At 34.5% G+C, this 15,386-nt stretch overlaps 1 protein-coding gene across 3 annotated transcripts in view; it reads left to right on the forward strand.

Moving 5' to 3' along the window:
* LOC145672667 (zinc finger protein 341-like) overlaps nucleotides 1-15,386 on the forward strand; it is a 72,746-nt gene that overhangs the window by 16,105 nt on the left and 41,255 nt on the right. For all 3 annotated transcript variants that reach the window (XM_081741832.1, XM_081741836.1, XM_081741843.1), the window contains exons 5-7: nucleotides 10,039-10,173; nucleotides 11,337-11,480; nucleotides 13,319-13,597. In XM_081741832.1, coding sequence (XP_081597958.1) covers nucleotides 10,039-10,173; nucleotides 11,337-11,480; nucleotides 13,319-13,597 — 558 coding nt within the window. The remainder of the gene's footprint in view (nucleotides 1-10,038; nucleotides 10,174-11,336; nucleotides 11,481-13,318; nucleotides 13,598-15,386) is intronic.

Consider the following 15,386-nt stretch of genomic DNA (forward strand, 5'->3'; position numbering starts at 1 on the left):
ATATTATTAGTGTGAGAATAGTTTCTCAAACCTGCTTTTTGTAAGCAAAGCGAACTTCAGTTTTTTCTCTTTCTGTCGGGAGCTTGTAACTCTAAAATATATTTGATGTAAGACTGCTAGTTAAAACGAGTGAGTAGATGGCTTTGAAGAAAGTAGCACTGTAACTGAACAAACAGTAGACATTTCGTTTGACAAAAAGTTTGAAGTTCATGATTTCATGGTTACAGTAGAATTAGTCTGTAATATAGCACATACCAACAGTTTGAGAAAAAAATTTCTTAGTCAAGTGTCAAACAATGCAAGAACATAGTGCTTACGTCACGGAAACAGAAACAATCTGTTCTGGCGTGACGTCAATTTCGGGGTCCCCTCTCTAAGTCATATTAAAAACTTCAGGGAATGCTTTTACTGTGTGTTTCAGATGTAAAGCATCACGGGCAGTAGTAGCCAATGGTGCGCGATATTCCGCGCGGTGTTGCCGGATCACGGACTCCCCTTTCCCTTCTCACACTTCCTCCAGTTGAGATTATGACACATACATTGGCAACATTATTCGCAATGTAAATATACTATTCCAGCAAACTCAAGAATTTTGACTGTGCATCCTAGAAGTATATATAGCAATTAAATTACTTACCTGTTAACTTTTCCAGTGGATATGCTAAACACTCATTTTCAACACTACTTTCACTATCGTCTATGTCAGTTAATATTTCGTCGTTGCCTGAATCTGAGTCTTGTAAATTTATTACCATGGGCTAAAAAAAAAAAAAAAATTGTAAACACAAAAAATAATTCTTCGAGCCTGATTTCGTAGCAGTTTTTTTTTAAAAAAAAGAAAAAAAGAAAACTCTGCACTTGTACTCGGTTTGCTTAAAGACATTGTCAACTATAATTTTGGAGAACAAACGAACTACCAAGAAAGAAAGTAACCCAGACACTGATGAATTCTGTTTGTGCTAGAAGAGAAGTTACGTTCTTACACAACTAGCCCCTTTGTTTCCTTCTCAGTTTTCATAATAAATAACACTCTTGGGCTTGATCTAGGTCACACAAAAACAATCCGTCTGATTCCTAAGCAAGACCATATGATCGAGTTTGTTTTGGGTTACGATAATTTACGACACCATTCAGACGCCTGGTGCTTTTGAATCCTTGCTAGAGGAGGAAAGAGGGAATAAGTGGTCGCATATATGTAAGGTAGTGAAACATGAAGGAAAATGAAAATAAACAGAACATACTGCGTTTTTTCTGTCGAATAAGGAAGTATTTATCTCGAAGTAAATTTCAAAACAATATTACGAACTTCCCATACTTTGTTCTTACGATGTTAGGCATATACAGTATATATATATATATATAAAATGAATCAGATTCCAAATGCGTGTAGCCACGGGGGAAAAGGGGGCCCTGTCTTTCCAAACTATTTCCAATTCCAAAATGAGGTTCGTCTGGTATATGCTTAATAAACTTATTTAATAGTTAATGCAAATGAGGGACGTTTATAATAAAATATGAAAATTTTTAAAAATCAAACATCATCAATACGGTTTCTGTACCTAATTAAAACAACTAAAATTAATCATATGCTTTATATTCTCATTGTCCTAACTGGGCGCACACCGTATGAACTCACTACTAGACTATTGCATAATAATATCTGAGTTGATATTTTTTCGAGTTTTTTTTTTCCCTTTACTATTTTAACCCATATAAATGTAAAGTTAGATAAACAGACTGCTATAAACAGCATTTGTTTTCTTGTGAATAGCTTATTGATTCATTTACAATCCGGTTTTCAACTTCAGTACTGTCAAGATCCGTCTTCTGATAAGGTAGCATCGTGAAAATATAACATGTATGTATATATTGGTGAGTTAAAATGCTTTCATATTTTGAAAGAGATCATTTGTTCTCTTTTAAATGTGTGAAAAGCTTTCCTCCCCTGAAAGTAATGTTCCCCTCGAACAACCTGCTGGTTACACCCATGATTATTCTGTAATAAATTTTGAGTTCTATTTCCAAATTGAAGAAAAATCCACTGGAAATTAGACGCGGGACTCATCGCTCGTTTTACTAAATGTTTTATATGGAAACCTTTAAAAGCGTGTATCATAACAACCAGTTGACATAAAAAGATGTAGTTTTCACGTATGTGTTTGTAATTCTTTTCTCTACTTCGTAAAGTGAGCAGTTGATGTGCTAATACAATATTTCTAATAAGCGCCTCTGGTATTGTCAAGAATCGCAGTAACTCGAGAAGTCAGCGTGCAAGACTGCTTGTCGCGAATTGTCAACACCGCTCAAAGCCAATTGGACGCCGCGTGAAGCCAACTCAAGGCCATGCCGCTTATCATTTGAAACACACAATATGTTGCTATTTCTTACTGTAAACTACAATCGAATTTAGTGGAATAGTAAAAGAAAAGTGACAAAATAAGTAAAGTGCTTAAACAACTAATAAGACCTATTGTACTAGTTTAAAATACATTAAAAGTCATTTGTAAATGTCCTGTTATTACAAATACATATTTTAGATATATATCAGGAGAACTATATTTCTTTATTATTATTATGGACCAGAAACATTAGGAGTCTGAGGAGTAAATCAATTCAAAGTAAAAATAAATCACACACAGATTGAGAATATCCTGGTCACTTATTACAGCTACATATATAGCTTTACTATATTTTCAAAACTTGGCTCCCAGTGGTGTGAAACTTCATGTTCTACTGGCGGTTATACACTTCTCTCACTCTTAATTGCACACATTGAAAATTTGTCTGTATCTGTAACAGCCGTGTGCACCAACGAAGTTTAAACGAGCCTTCAACATTAAACTTTGAAGTTTAACCCTTATCCGGGCAAGACATTTTTGTAACGTAAACGGGCAACCGGGGCCTGTGAAGCCCAGTATATGTTTAAGTGCAGAACACTCAAAATTCAATGTCTGTTGTCACTTACTGTTCAGACTAGTCTAGAATGTACCGGTATATATTTTTGTCAAGTAACGAAACTTCGTGTCACGCTTTTGTAAGCCGACCAAAAGCGGTGCCAAGCAGAATAGCAAATCCGGTGCAGACATTTTTGTAACGTAAACGGGCAACCGGGGCCTGTGAGGCCCAGTATATATTTAAAATTCAATGTCTGTTGCCGCATACTGTTCCGACTAAAGGTTACAATAGTCACGTGTTCAATATATAATTATGTGACAATTTGATCTAATATTTGACAGGAATTTCACTAAAGTTATACGGTTGCCCGGTTACGTCAGGAAAAGATTTTCAAATTAAAAAAAAAAAAAGCTTTACCAACTCGATATGTTCATGATTTTAACCTCGACAAAAGATACAATAATTCAGTATTTTATGTCTTCGTGAGAAATTTTAGAAAAATGAAGCTACTAGGCCTGGGAGGCCCCGGTTGCCCGGATAAGGGTTAAACGTGATTCCCGAACTTTTGTTGCACCATTGAAAGTCGAAGTTCAGTACACCTCGTTTAAGTAAACTTCGGTCAATTTGTAAAATCGACTCTGATTGGTTGTCGTCTTTTACCTCTAATCTTCGTTTAACAAAGTAACAAATAGAGAAAGCGTATCGCGTGCCGATATTTTCGACGTTCGAGATTATGTGGCATCTCAACTGAATACATCAAAGGACGGACTAATAAATTCTACCTGAAATAAAATAAGCGAGTGATACTTGGTGTTGCAAAATTGGTAGTAGAGTGTAGATCAGATTGTAGCATGTAGTTTTACTATACGGATCCATAGTATAACTAGTAATACTAGTGTTTGTAGGAAAGGGTTAGGAGTCCCGTAGGGGTTTGTTGGATTCTGTTCTCAGTGCAGTTTTACTATACGGATACACAGATTTAAAATGTATAGAAAAATATGGGCAAGTCTTTAATTTGCCCATTTTATGTCGAGAACAGAACACAACTAACCCCTGCGGGGCTTCTAACCCGTTCCTACTACTACTACTTGTACTATGAATACTATAGTAAAACTGCACGCTGTTCTTGATATAAAATGGGGAATTTAAAAACCAATTTTTTCCGTATATTTTACAGTGTAGATCAGTATAGTAAAACTGCACCATAAAGATTACATTAAACTTATAACAAAGAACAAATATAATGTGGAGCTATGCTATGTAAGCATCAGTGGTGATTTCAGGAATTGCCCAGGGGGAACTTCTCCCCGAGGACAATCAAAGTTCGTCGAGACCATATATACTATCATACTCAATGTGGATTCCCAGTATTTTTGTTACTAATACGTTTCATCCCCAGTATACTGAAATTTGCCACCACTAGAAAATAAATAAATAAATAAATAAATAAATAAAAAACTTCTGGAATCCACTGATGAGGAAAATTGATTCAGCAGTTATACATATTTCATCTTGAAAATATTATTCTGTCTTTTACATTTTTTTTCCCTGTTGGCGTTTGCCTAGAATTCCTAGTTAGCATAGGTAAAGTTGAGGAGCGCTACCATTTATTTTTTCCACTTATGATCTAATGTTTCTGCATTCTTAGTTTCTCACCTGAACACCAGTTGCGTACATATTTATAATATGCTTGCAAACTTATATGTTATAAAAACAACAAGTGCAAAAACCACGCAGGAGTCTGTGTTAAGCGACCAACACAACCTAAGTTTGTATCTATTCCGATTCCATGCAGGGCACAATTTGAGGGGTCACTCGTGATTTTGTCCGCGAAAGCAGGCACATTAGCGATGGTGGTGTGTGCAAAAGGAAAGACAAGTGTGGAAAATATCAACCTCCTGTTTTGCGGTGCAATCTCTCAGAATAATTCATTCCATATGTAAGTAATCTGTGCTTATAGAAACAGCGTTAAAATGTTCAGTTCATAAAAGCAATTATAATGCAAAACTAGCTCGTAGTGATCACCTACTACAGATTGGTATGTATTTTTGTACTAATTTGTTCATTACTCGAGCAAACGGTTCTACCAAATTTTGACACTCTCTTACATTTTCAGGTGAGAGCTTTCTTAGCAGAGCATGTACTAAATGAAGAGCTCCATTACTACTTGCGGGTTGACTTCAGGATAGCACAGTACCGTATAAATAAAGTGTAGACGTATAGCATAACGCGAACCAACTTGTGCTTAGTGGCCACTAAAAAGCACGAATGCCATCTAACCGAGTTAGAGTAGGGGCGCAGTAGTGAGGCCCGAGCAATAGCGAGCAGTTGCGTCCATAGGGAGCAGGTGCGTCAGCGACGGGGTATACGCATAAACGAGGACAGTGGAAGAGCACACTCACACATACAATAATTTCTTTGTCAGTAGTAATTCATTGTAATATGCTGTGATAGATAGTAATTACTTATATTCACACTTTCATTACTTCATGAAAAATATTTCTCGTCGTATTTTACCTATAAATTTTCTATTTGGTAGAACCATCTGCTCGAGTGAACCCTTAATTTGTTTACACGTATACCCACCATCGCAAATTCGCCTGTTTCCTACGAACGCATTTCGACTATAGCTCTCCAACTTCACCTTGGCGTAAATCGTAATAGGTTTAAAAATAGCTTGTAATAAGCAGTTTTCAAAGTTAGGTGCGTGTTTTGAGACGCGTGGCTTTCACCATATGTAGTTAAGTTATGTCTTATGCAATTGGTTGATACCACTCGAGGAATAACTAGATAATAAGTTTTACGATGAATCACTATATAATAAGTTTTATGCTGTTTCCATGGAATTTTGACAAGAAAATACTGTATTTATGCTGTATATTAACTTTGACAAGAAAATACTGTATATAACTTTTATGCCCTTCTATGTTAACCTTTACTGGAAAATTGTTTAGAAAATACTATGAGCTGATTTTGTCCGAAAAAAAATAAAGCATAGTATATATAGTTTATTTCTAGTGGGTTCTCTATTGTAAAGCTACAGTCTCGCAGGTTTTCTACCTACATGTTCTCCTTATTTCTTTTTGCGAGTTAACAGACTTTACCTGAAAATTATAAAAGAACTGTATTCCTAATCTACACCGTTTATTATTATTTATCAACATTTATTTCATTTTATTAATATGACACACATTATATCCAGGAAAAAATAATGAAACCACGAGCAAAAAGTTTTTCCAAATACGAGAAATGTATTGTAATTTCATTACTCCATTGTAATTCATTTATTGTAATTTAGGAAAAATACATACATTAATTAATGTAAACGATCTGTCTTGGATCAACGAGGTTTAAACCCCCATATTCGGCTGTTCAAGCTAAAACCAAGTTTATCCACCATTTGACCGAGACTTATCCTTTAACGTTGTTGGTGCAACATTTTTACCGAGCTTGGTTATGACCATCATTTAACAGTTGAACTTCGTTGCTGCACACGGCCATAAATGTCGTGAATCTCCGTGCTGTTATACCACAGCTACAAATACAGCACTTTCTATACCTGGAGGCTCTTAATAAAAAGTTTCGTATTCTACTATAGCACGGCCAACAAGAGATGGTCTCTGACGTTTCTTACCACATGAGGTGGGACATTGCAGCCCCTACTTTGATACCAGTGTTACCAACCACAATCACTCTGTCTTATACTCACTCTACTTCAACCGTTAATTAAATTGCCACTGCAGTTGCACCGAAAAAAACCTTGACACGCGAGTAGGGGCAATGTCACTGCGAACTGTCAGAGAAGTTCTCTTACTGGACGCACTATACATCCTTTATATTGCTTCTTCCCTTTACTGTACATATTAGCAATTGATCACCATACACCATTGCTACAACCGTGATTTTATTTTGAGCATATTTGTATCTTAACGCTATAAAAATTCGTCTTACATTAGCGTCTTTACTGTTTTACTATTTATCTATAAGAAAAATGTTTTTGTGACCATCGTATGGGGTGAACTTAAAGAAAGAACGATATCGAACAGAGGCTGACGAGTGGTATTAATGATTAGACTGCCGAAAGAACATGAACAAAAGTAGTGCTCAAAAATTTTTAGGCGCCAGTTCTCAAAACTAGGCTTCATAATAATACAAATCCAATTTAACACATAGTCCAAGATGTTTTGAATTTTAATTATCTGGGCGGCATACTCGTAAATCTAGTTGCATGGCGACCTGGCGGTCGAGATTTTTTTGAGCCTTAAACAAAAGGAATATGAGCAGAATTTCATTATTCACTAAATGTGTTATTAGGTTAAACTTCAACCTTTTCTTTCTAACAACTTCACACAAAATATCTAGTATCCTGAGCATACGAACATATTTATAATATTTCTTTCGGTAGCTGTGAGTGTGAGTAATGGTTGATATATGGTAGTACACTAGCAAAAGATTACACTGTGAAAGTTTTGCGTTTCGTACATTTTCTGAAGCCAACTAGAAAAAAAAAAAATACAAAAGCAAATGTTTGAAAAGTTTAATCTTTTGTTTAAATTTCTTTGGTGTAGGTTGGTTTCCTTTGTATTGTATCACTCGTCATGGCAGATCAGAAAAGTTCGTACTCATTCAGTAATCAGGGGACGCGGAGATTCAGTGGTAGAGCGTTTACCCTGGTTCGATTTCAGGAAATGTCAGTTTGCAGTGGACATCGTGTTCATGAGTTTTGTCGAGCTCCCTCGTAGCTCAGCGGTTAGCATACTCGCCTTTGGCGTGGGAGATCCGGGTTCGATTTCCGGCGGGAGCTCATGTCTTCGGATCCCATGTTAAGCTGTAGGTCCACGCCTTATATAGCCTCGCTGCTGAAACGGACGCAAAAATCTAAAACAAATCTCAAACGAACAAATCGTGGGTTTTCTCATGGTGCTGACGTTTCTACCCACATGATCTGGGAATTATTTTATAGTATTTCACTTTCGTTAATCATCCGTCTCTTTCAGCCTACAAGGCATAAACATGGGACGTGAAACTAGAAATTTCATTTCATTCAGTAATCAGCCAATTGGAACTAGTTTTGTTATAATCACTATTTCATCATATCTGTTTGTTGATTTAAATGTTAACTCATGTTTCGAAAATACTTCAATTCGGTCTGTAAATTTTCACATGGATCACTACTTACCAAATTCTATCAATTATATTAGTTTTTTTAAAGTTTATCTTAATACGATTATGCACCGAGGCTAAGGAAGACGGTGATAAAAGATGAATGATAATGATGGAATGATGAAAAGGGGAGGAAACGGGAGAATCCTGAGAAAACATGTACACCATGTTTTCCCACCACAAAAGTCACTTGGCGGAAATGGAAATCGAACCAGGGACCTCGCGCCAGAGGTGAGCGCTCGACTACTGAACCATCGCGGCCTCAATTATATCAGTTATATACATTTCATGGACTAATATTAACAATTTACGAGTATGTTTCTTTGACTAAAGACTACGGTAAGCGCGAAGAAAATCATAATGAAATAACTTTTGTTAATATGTAAAGTAGTTCGATAATAGTACTGGAGAATTCCCAGCAAGTTCATGGGCATGATTATGATCTTAAGTTTGTACGTCCTAGTATTGAATTCAATAGAGAATTTAGATTGTTTTACTTGTAGAGATCTTTTCTCGTAGGTAAAGTTCCTCGGGGTTCCCCTAAATACATTTTTTTTTTTTTTTTGTCGAATTTACAATGAAATTCCATACCAGAAATTAACACTCCCCAATCAAATCACCATGGTTTTATATCCTGGATTTTTTCATAAGTGTGACTAAGATTCACTTGGTAATGTCGGTTGGTGATCCAAACATGAGAATGTTAATTAATGCATTTATTCAGACTGCAAACAAGTGTCCATTTACGCAAAGATACTAAATAAAATTACTATGACAACTACCTTTGTGTGCTTATGCGTGTTGCATATATTACGGCTTTAAAAGAACTGCAGAACTTGGACGGTACGTATGTTCATAGGCGTTGATTATGGTGTACTGCTAAGGAAAGTAACACTAGGTGCATTTATAAGTGGCTTAGTATGTTCAATACATTGATTTTATTACTGAGTAATTCTTCAGTAATATGTTAGGTACTGTGTTGTATAATCTTGCAGATTAGTACACTATAACATTGTCCTGTGGTGGACAAACACCGTGTGCGTGGGTTTTCTCGGGGTTTTCCCGTTTCCTCCCACTTTATTCGTTCCACCATTTCATTCATTACTCATCATCACCGTCTCCTTTAGACTAACAGGCATAAACGTGGGACGTAAAACTCAAAGATTTCATTTTTGTATAACATTGTCCTTAGATATTCAAGTATGAATAATAAATAAATAAATAGACAAGTAGTTTAGTTTTTAAAGAAGCCGTAAAATTTGTTACTTCCTTTATTGTTCATTTTATTAGCAACTTCATATACCCTTGAAAAGCATGCATCGTAGCTTTCAATGAGCCGTTTCCCTACTGAGCCGCGCAGACAGTTTCCCCTAAACTGACAGATGACATACAAACATGTCAGTCATTGTTATAAGCTCACGAGTGACGTGCCGCAATTCAATTGCAAATTTCGGCTAGTTAGAGCCAACGCATAAACGAAGGGTTTTCCTTAATCAGCTAGTTGTAGAGTGTTTTATAGCATAATAATAATTATAAAAGTGGAAAAGTTCACCGAAACATTGAACCGAGTCTCGTGGTAAAATCAGGGCATCATTCAAAGATTGTAGATTCAGACCTCAATATAGCTATTGCTATTATTATTATTATAATATTTCAATCAAAAATTTTCTTGTACGCTTTATATCTGGAGAATTACATACAATGTATCCAAACCCAAACTATCACTTAACTCCGTATGATGTGCTTATTCCGTAGAAAATACGAAAACTCGATTCAGGGGCCGTTCAAAACTTTTAGGATCCCTGATCCAAAAACTAATTGTTGGCCAAGATCGCAATCTTTTGATTCTTTTTTTTTTTATATCATTCCTAACATTCTTATTATTATTAATAATAATAACGTTAAAATATTAAATTTCATACCATTTACTATTTATATAGATTAAGAAAAATAGTTCGATAATTTGTTTTCTCATTACAGGTTTCCGCTAGGTATAGTAGTTCCATGTCGACGTCTCCAGTCTCTCATATTGGACAACCAATCATTCTTAATGACAGCGACATACTATCTTTCAATATTGATCAGAATTCTTTAAATATTGCCACTTCCTCTCAGGTAAGGAAATCGTACGTAATACTTTATTATCGTAAAGTGTATCTATATCTTGTGTTTAAGTTGTTTGAGAGTTCCTGCCCATGAAAACTATTTATTTATTTATTTATTTATTAAATGATTGATTGATTTACAGCTAAAAGCTTTTTCAAAGAAAGAAAAAGAAGCAAATTGTGAATCTGAAGTATGTTATTATATATAAATTAAGGAAATTTTAAATTACTAAGGTTTATACTGTATGACACGGGACCTACTATTTAAAGTAGGGTCCAAATCACTACACGGGTTTGTATCTGAGGCTAGTGTCTTGCTGGAAATCGAACAAGAGTCTATTCGTGTTAGCTATGAGGATGTTCAATGTCAGGGTTAAATAGTATCAAAATACTTTTAGATAAAATCTTTGTAAATTACGTAACCGTGGTAGTTACCAATTACTAGGTAACCAATTACCTAGTTACCAAAAAATACGTACCAATTGCTAGGACACCACTGTTAAGTGTATGTAAATAAAATGTATGGCTCATAAGTGTTCAGATATTTAACATATTTTTTTTAAAGAAAGTGTTAATTATGATATACATATTCACCCAATTTTAATCAAATCTTTTTACATTTTTCGTGATTCAAAAAATGCTTCTTGGGTTAGAATCGGTATCGTTAATACGACCAGTAAATTGGACGACACCTTTTATCGACGTAATAGGAAGAGGTTCCGAAAAATATTGCCAGAAGCAGCCATAAGGAAGTTTTCGTCATCGTGTGGACTCGGTGTTGCAAGGCAGTAGATTTTCTTCTAATTGTAGTGGATTTTAGTTATAGTTTTTATCAAGAAAGTAAATATATATGTATGTATGTATGTATATGTTGGTCATGTTTGTTTGGATTTAGCAGATAGTTTTAAGTATTCACAGCCAGAAAAATATATTTATAAGAAATAAAAATAACACGGAATGTAAAAATAACTGTATATTACATATACAGTTTCATATGTAATATTAAATATATAAATGTTTACTTTATTGTATATATTAATATAATTTTAAATATGCTAATAAATTACATATTGCGTATATATATATATATATATATATATATATATATATATATATATATATATATATATTATTCGTCGAAATTTATACATATTAATTCTTGTGTACTTCTAGGTTTTACCAGCATTATCAAATGCTATTCAAAATAGTATATTTCTTAATAATAGAAATGCAGTATCTTCAATTAAACCGTCATTAGTAACATCAAATCATGTCAGCATGACCATAGCAGGACAACCAGTAATTGTGACATCTCAGGTAAGAATAATTTAAATTTTTATTTGTGACTGTTTACTAGAGATAACACTAAACAGCAAACGTGCTGTAGGTATTTCAATATTACATGTCATTTTCATGGTTGGAATAACAATGAAGACGTGAAGATTAAACATGATGCTAACTAGTTATACGTACACGCATGTGTAAGTTTAGTTGTGTATAATATTTCGAAACCTAATGCTAATTCTTTCCGTAGTTCGTAGCCAAGAAATAAGGATAAGAACTGTATTTTAAAATAAAAGTTAAGTAATTAGGGAGAAATTAGTGGTGCTAATAAAAAGAATTAAAAATGACGTAAAATAACTGGATTCACGTGCATGTATTACAACAATACGTGCATGTGTGTGTGTGTTACAACAGACGTAAATTATACGTATTTAATGTCCTCATTAATTTTATATAATGTATTGTGTAACTAAACTACCTGGTGAGTTTCTTCGTAACTACGACATTAAAAAAATAAAAAATAAAAAATAAAATAAAAGGTTTGTTTATATTTAATTTTCCGTATGAACTGGAAGCTACAAGATTTCCAGTTTAAGATGATCTCCGAGGCGAATCTGTCCTTATTGGGATCGAACTAGGAACTAAGTGCACAGAAAATATACATGCTTATCTGTCTGAGTTGTTATGAAATGGACATAGTTATTATATTTTGAAGACTAGATGGAGTATTCAGAATAAAAATAGAGATATTTTCAGAATTAAATTGAAATATATTTTCTGTGAAGTTATTTAGATTTAGGGGTACTGATAAATGAGAATAGAAGTTGAAATTGGTGCCATGACGTAATAGAAGAAAATAAAGATTGTCAAAAAAAAAAAAAGTTTTGTGTACTACTTGATTGATATTGATTTTTCTTTACCATTTAAAGTATATGTGTCAAAAATTAAAGAAGTAGTTTAGATTTTACTTGCTGTTAATATTGGATAAAAATTTTCATTTTATTTTTGATACATATCTAGGTAAATATATTTAAAATTTGCTGGAGTGCAAGTAAGAAGTTTCAGTTATAGAAGTAATGTGGAAATGAAATTGATAGTAACTTATTTGTAATTATAAATTGTAAAAGCATTATGTATTGTAGAAAAAATGTTTGTATAGTTGTGCATCTTGCAATATTCTTTTTGATTATTGTAGTTAATACTGTAATAGGTACTTATATATGACGTCTTCTTTTTCTCTTTTTTTTTTTTTTTTTTTTGTAATATTTTGAAACATATGCTTGTACACCTATTGTAATTGGAGGGAAACCCCTGTTATAGGTAATAATAATAATAATAATGATAATACAAAGCTCGCATGTACTTTGTGGGATGAGCGTATGAGACATTCTAGGTGGTAAAGGCGAACTCAACAGAAGTTACATGTAATCTAAACACCGGGAAATTATATTTGAGAAGTTCTGTGGCAGCCTATGTATATTGTTTGTGTAAGTCGTTCCTTTTTCCCTTAAAAGGTACAGTTTCAAAATAAATGCCGTATTGGCTGTTCAGAGTGCATTTTTAGGAAGTAATCCTTCATTGACTACCCGAAACACGGAATATGATCCGCGGATTTGCTTCCATCCTAATCACTCAGAATTTTGAATATGGTTTAAGTTTAAATACTCGTGGCTTTAGAAGTAATGATAATCTAGGCATTTTTTCTATCCTGTTGCGGAAAAAAAAAAATAAAAACATTCTATCCATTGTATTTAACATTAATAAATAGGGAGCACTATTGGAGTAAAAACTTGTAGCAGTGTTATTCCAACTATTTGACGTTCCACTGTTTCATCATTATGTACTATTGTATTTCTTTGTTTCTGTTCTAGCTGCATGGAACAGTAGCACCAGCAACTCTTGTTGCAACATCCGTACAGAGCTTACGAGAGACTACATCATCATCTATCCAGTCTTCCATTGAAGACAAGCAACTAGTATTAGCACCCAGAGAGGATAATAGTAGTAAAAGTAGTAATATTAGTAGTATAATATCGGAAATTCGTAAGGCTGACTCAGGAGAAAAAGGGGGTGAATCAGACACAGCGCACAAAAAGAACTCATCAATAGACAATGGGCGAACCGAAGGCTCCGTAGGAAAGCCTAAGAAGGTTGGTATTTTTAGAACTTTTTGTTTTAACGCTTGTGATTAGCTCATGATAGAAGTGGGATTTTTTTTTTTTAATTTATATACTACACATGGGAACAGTAGCTGAATTATTGTACCTTATTTGTAGTAATAAGTTGATAAAACATAAAGTCAACTACAAATTTCGATATCTCTACAATGTTAGGTCCAAGTAATGTTAGCTTTATACATATATCAGTTTGTTTTATGTCTGGAAGTAATTGAATTTCGATGATTTAGCCTGTCTCAGTCTGTAATGATGGTATCTCACAGCAAGCAAGATTAAGAAAATGTTTAGAAAGGAAAAGATTCCTAGGTTAAAATAACTCGTCTGAGTAAAATGAAAACCCTTTTCTTAATATTACAATTACAGAGTTCGTATTTATGTATATCGTGAATGATAAATCGGTAATAAGACAATCTTTTCCTCAGAACCTCGAACTCTTTTGTGACTGTACTGTTAGCATATGCGCCTTGGGTGCGGAATACCTAGGTTTGATTCTCTCTGGAAGCTTATGTGGTTCGGGTCCCATGTAAAGCTGTAGGTTCACGTCACATAGCCTCAGTGCTTAATGGAACACTAAATTCCAAGTTAACCAACCAGTTTTCCTTCAAGTACTTTATGTAGATTATTTTTGTACTTAATTTTCAGCGTCTTCGACAGCTTTTATGAGATTCGTTTAATGAAGAATGGTTAAAGGACCTTAGTAATGATAAAAGTTCTATAAGTTGGAAGCTTCAACTTGATGAAAACGTGTTTTTCCCGCGAAATTATTTATGTGACTTACGTTTCTTATTCCTTCTTGTTTTCCTGTCAGTGCAAGTATAGTTTTTACTATTTTTAATGTTTTTTTTTTTTTTTTTAGTTTCTTTCTTTATTTATTTTTGACCTCTGTGTAAGTCATGTTAGTCATATCTGAAGATTTGCTTGCTTTTTTGTAACAACTAATTTAATTCAATTGTACGAGGGGCTTTGATAACCCTTGAACCTACCTAGAAAGAACTGTATGATTTAAAAAAAAAAATCACAAACATGATGCACAATCTTTCCTAGGAAGTCCAAATACTGTATGGCCGAAAACTAGCACCGCATAGTGTTGGCATCACAAAACTTCAGTCGGGTTGGCATCGTACATAAGTGAGGAACGTGATTGTGAACGCACTGTGATCTGCTACCTATTTCTCAAGACCATGTAGTCGAAGAAATTTCACGAGGACATACTAGCTACCTTGAGGAACGATGTTTCATGGTATGTCACGGTCAAAAGGGGCAGAATTCAGAGGAGTCAGGAGATCATTATCTGTACCGGCCCACCAGAAACAGTGACAACAGATGAGTTTGTGACAATTGTGCATGATATTATTCGTTGTGAATGATCTCATGTGACTGTCAAAACCATATCCGAGCATGTGAACATATCAACAGAGTATGTTCATTCCATTATCCATGACATCCTTCAAATGATCAAGTTATCCGCATGTTGAGTTTCACGAAATCGCACTGTCAGTCAGAAGCGACATCAACTTCAGCTTTCAGAGATCCACTTGGCCCTTATCGGTGTTGACACAAACGACTTTATGAATCGTCAGGCCACCCAGGACGAGACATGGGATCATCATTTCGACCCGAAAACGAAACAACACAGTCAAAGCAATGGAAACATGACACTTCAATACCACCCAAGACATTTCGTGTGCAGACGTCAGCAGCGAAGATGATGACTTCCATTTTCTGGGATACGGAGAGGATGCTGTTGTATGATTTGATTAAG

Source organism: Thermobia domestica, chromosome 2 (genome assembly GCF_964235325.1).
Source record: "Thermobia domestica chromosome 2, izTheDome1.hap1.1, whole genome shotgun sequence".
Lineage (NCBI taxonomy): Eukaryota > Metazoa > Arthropoda > Insecta > Zygentoma > Lepismatidae > Thermobia > Thermobia domestica.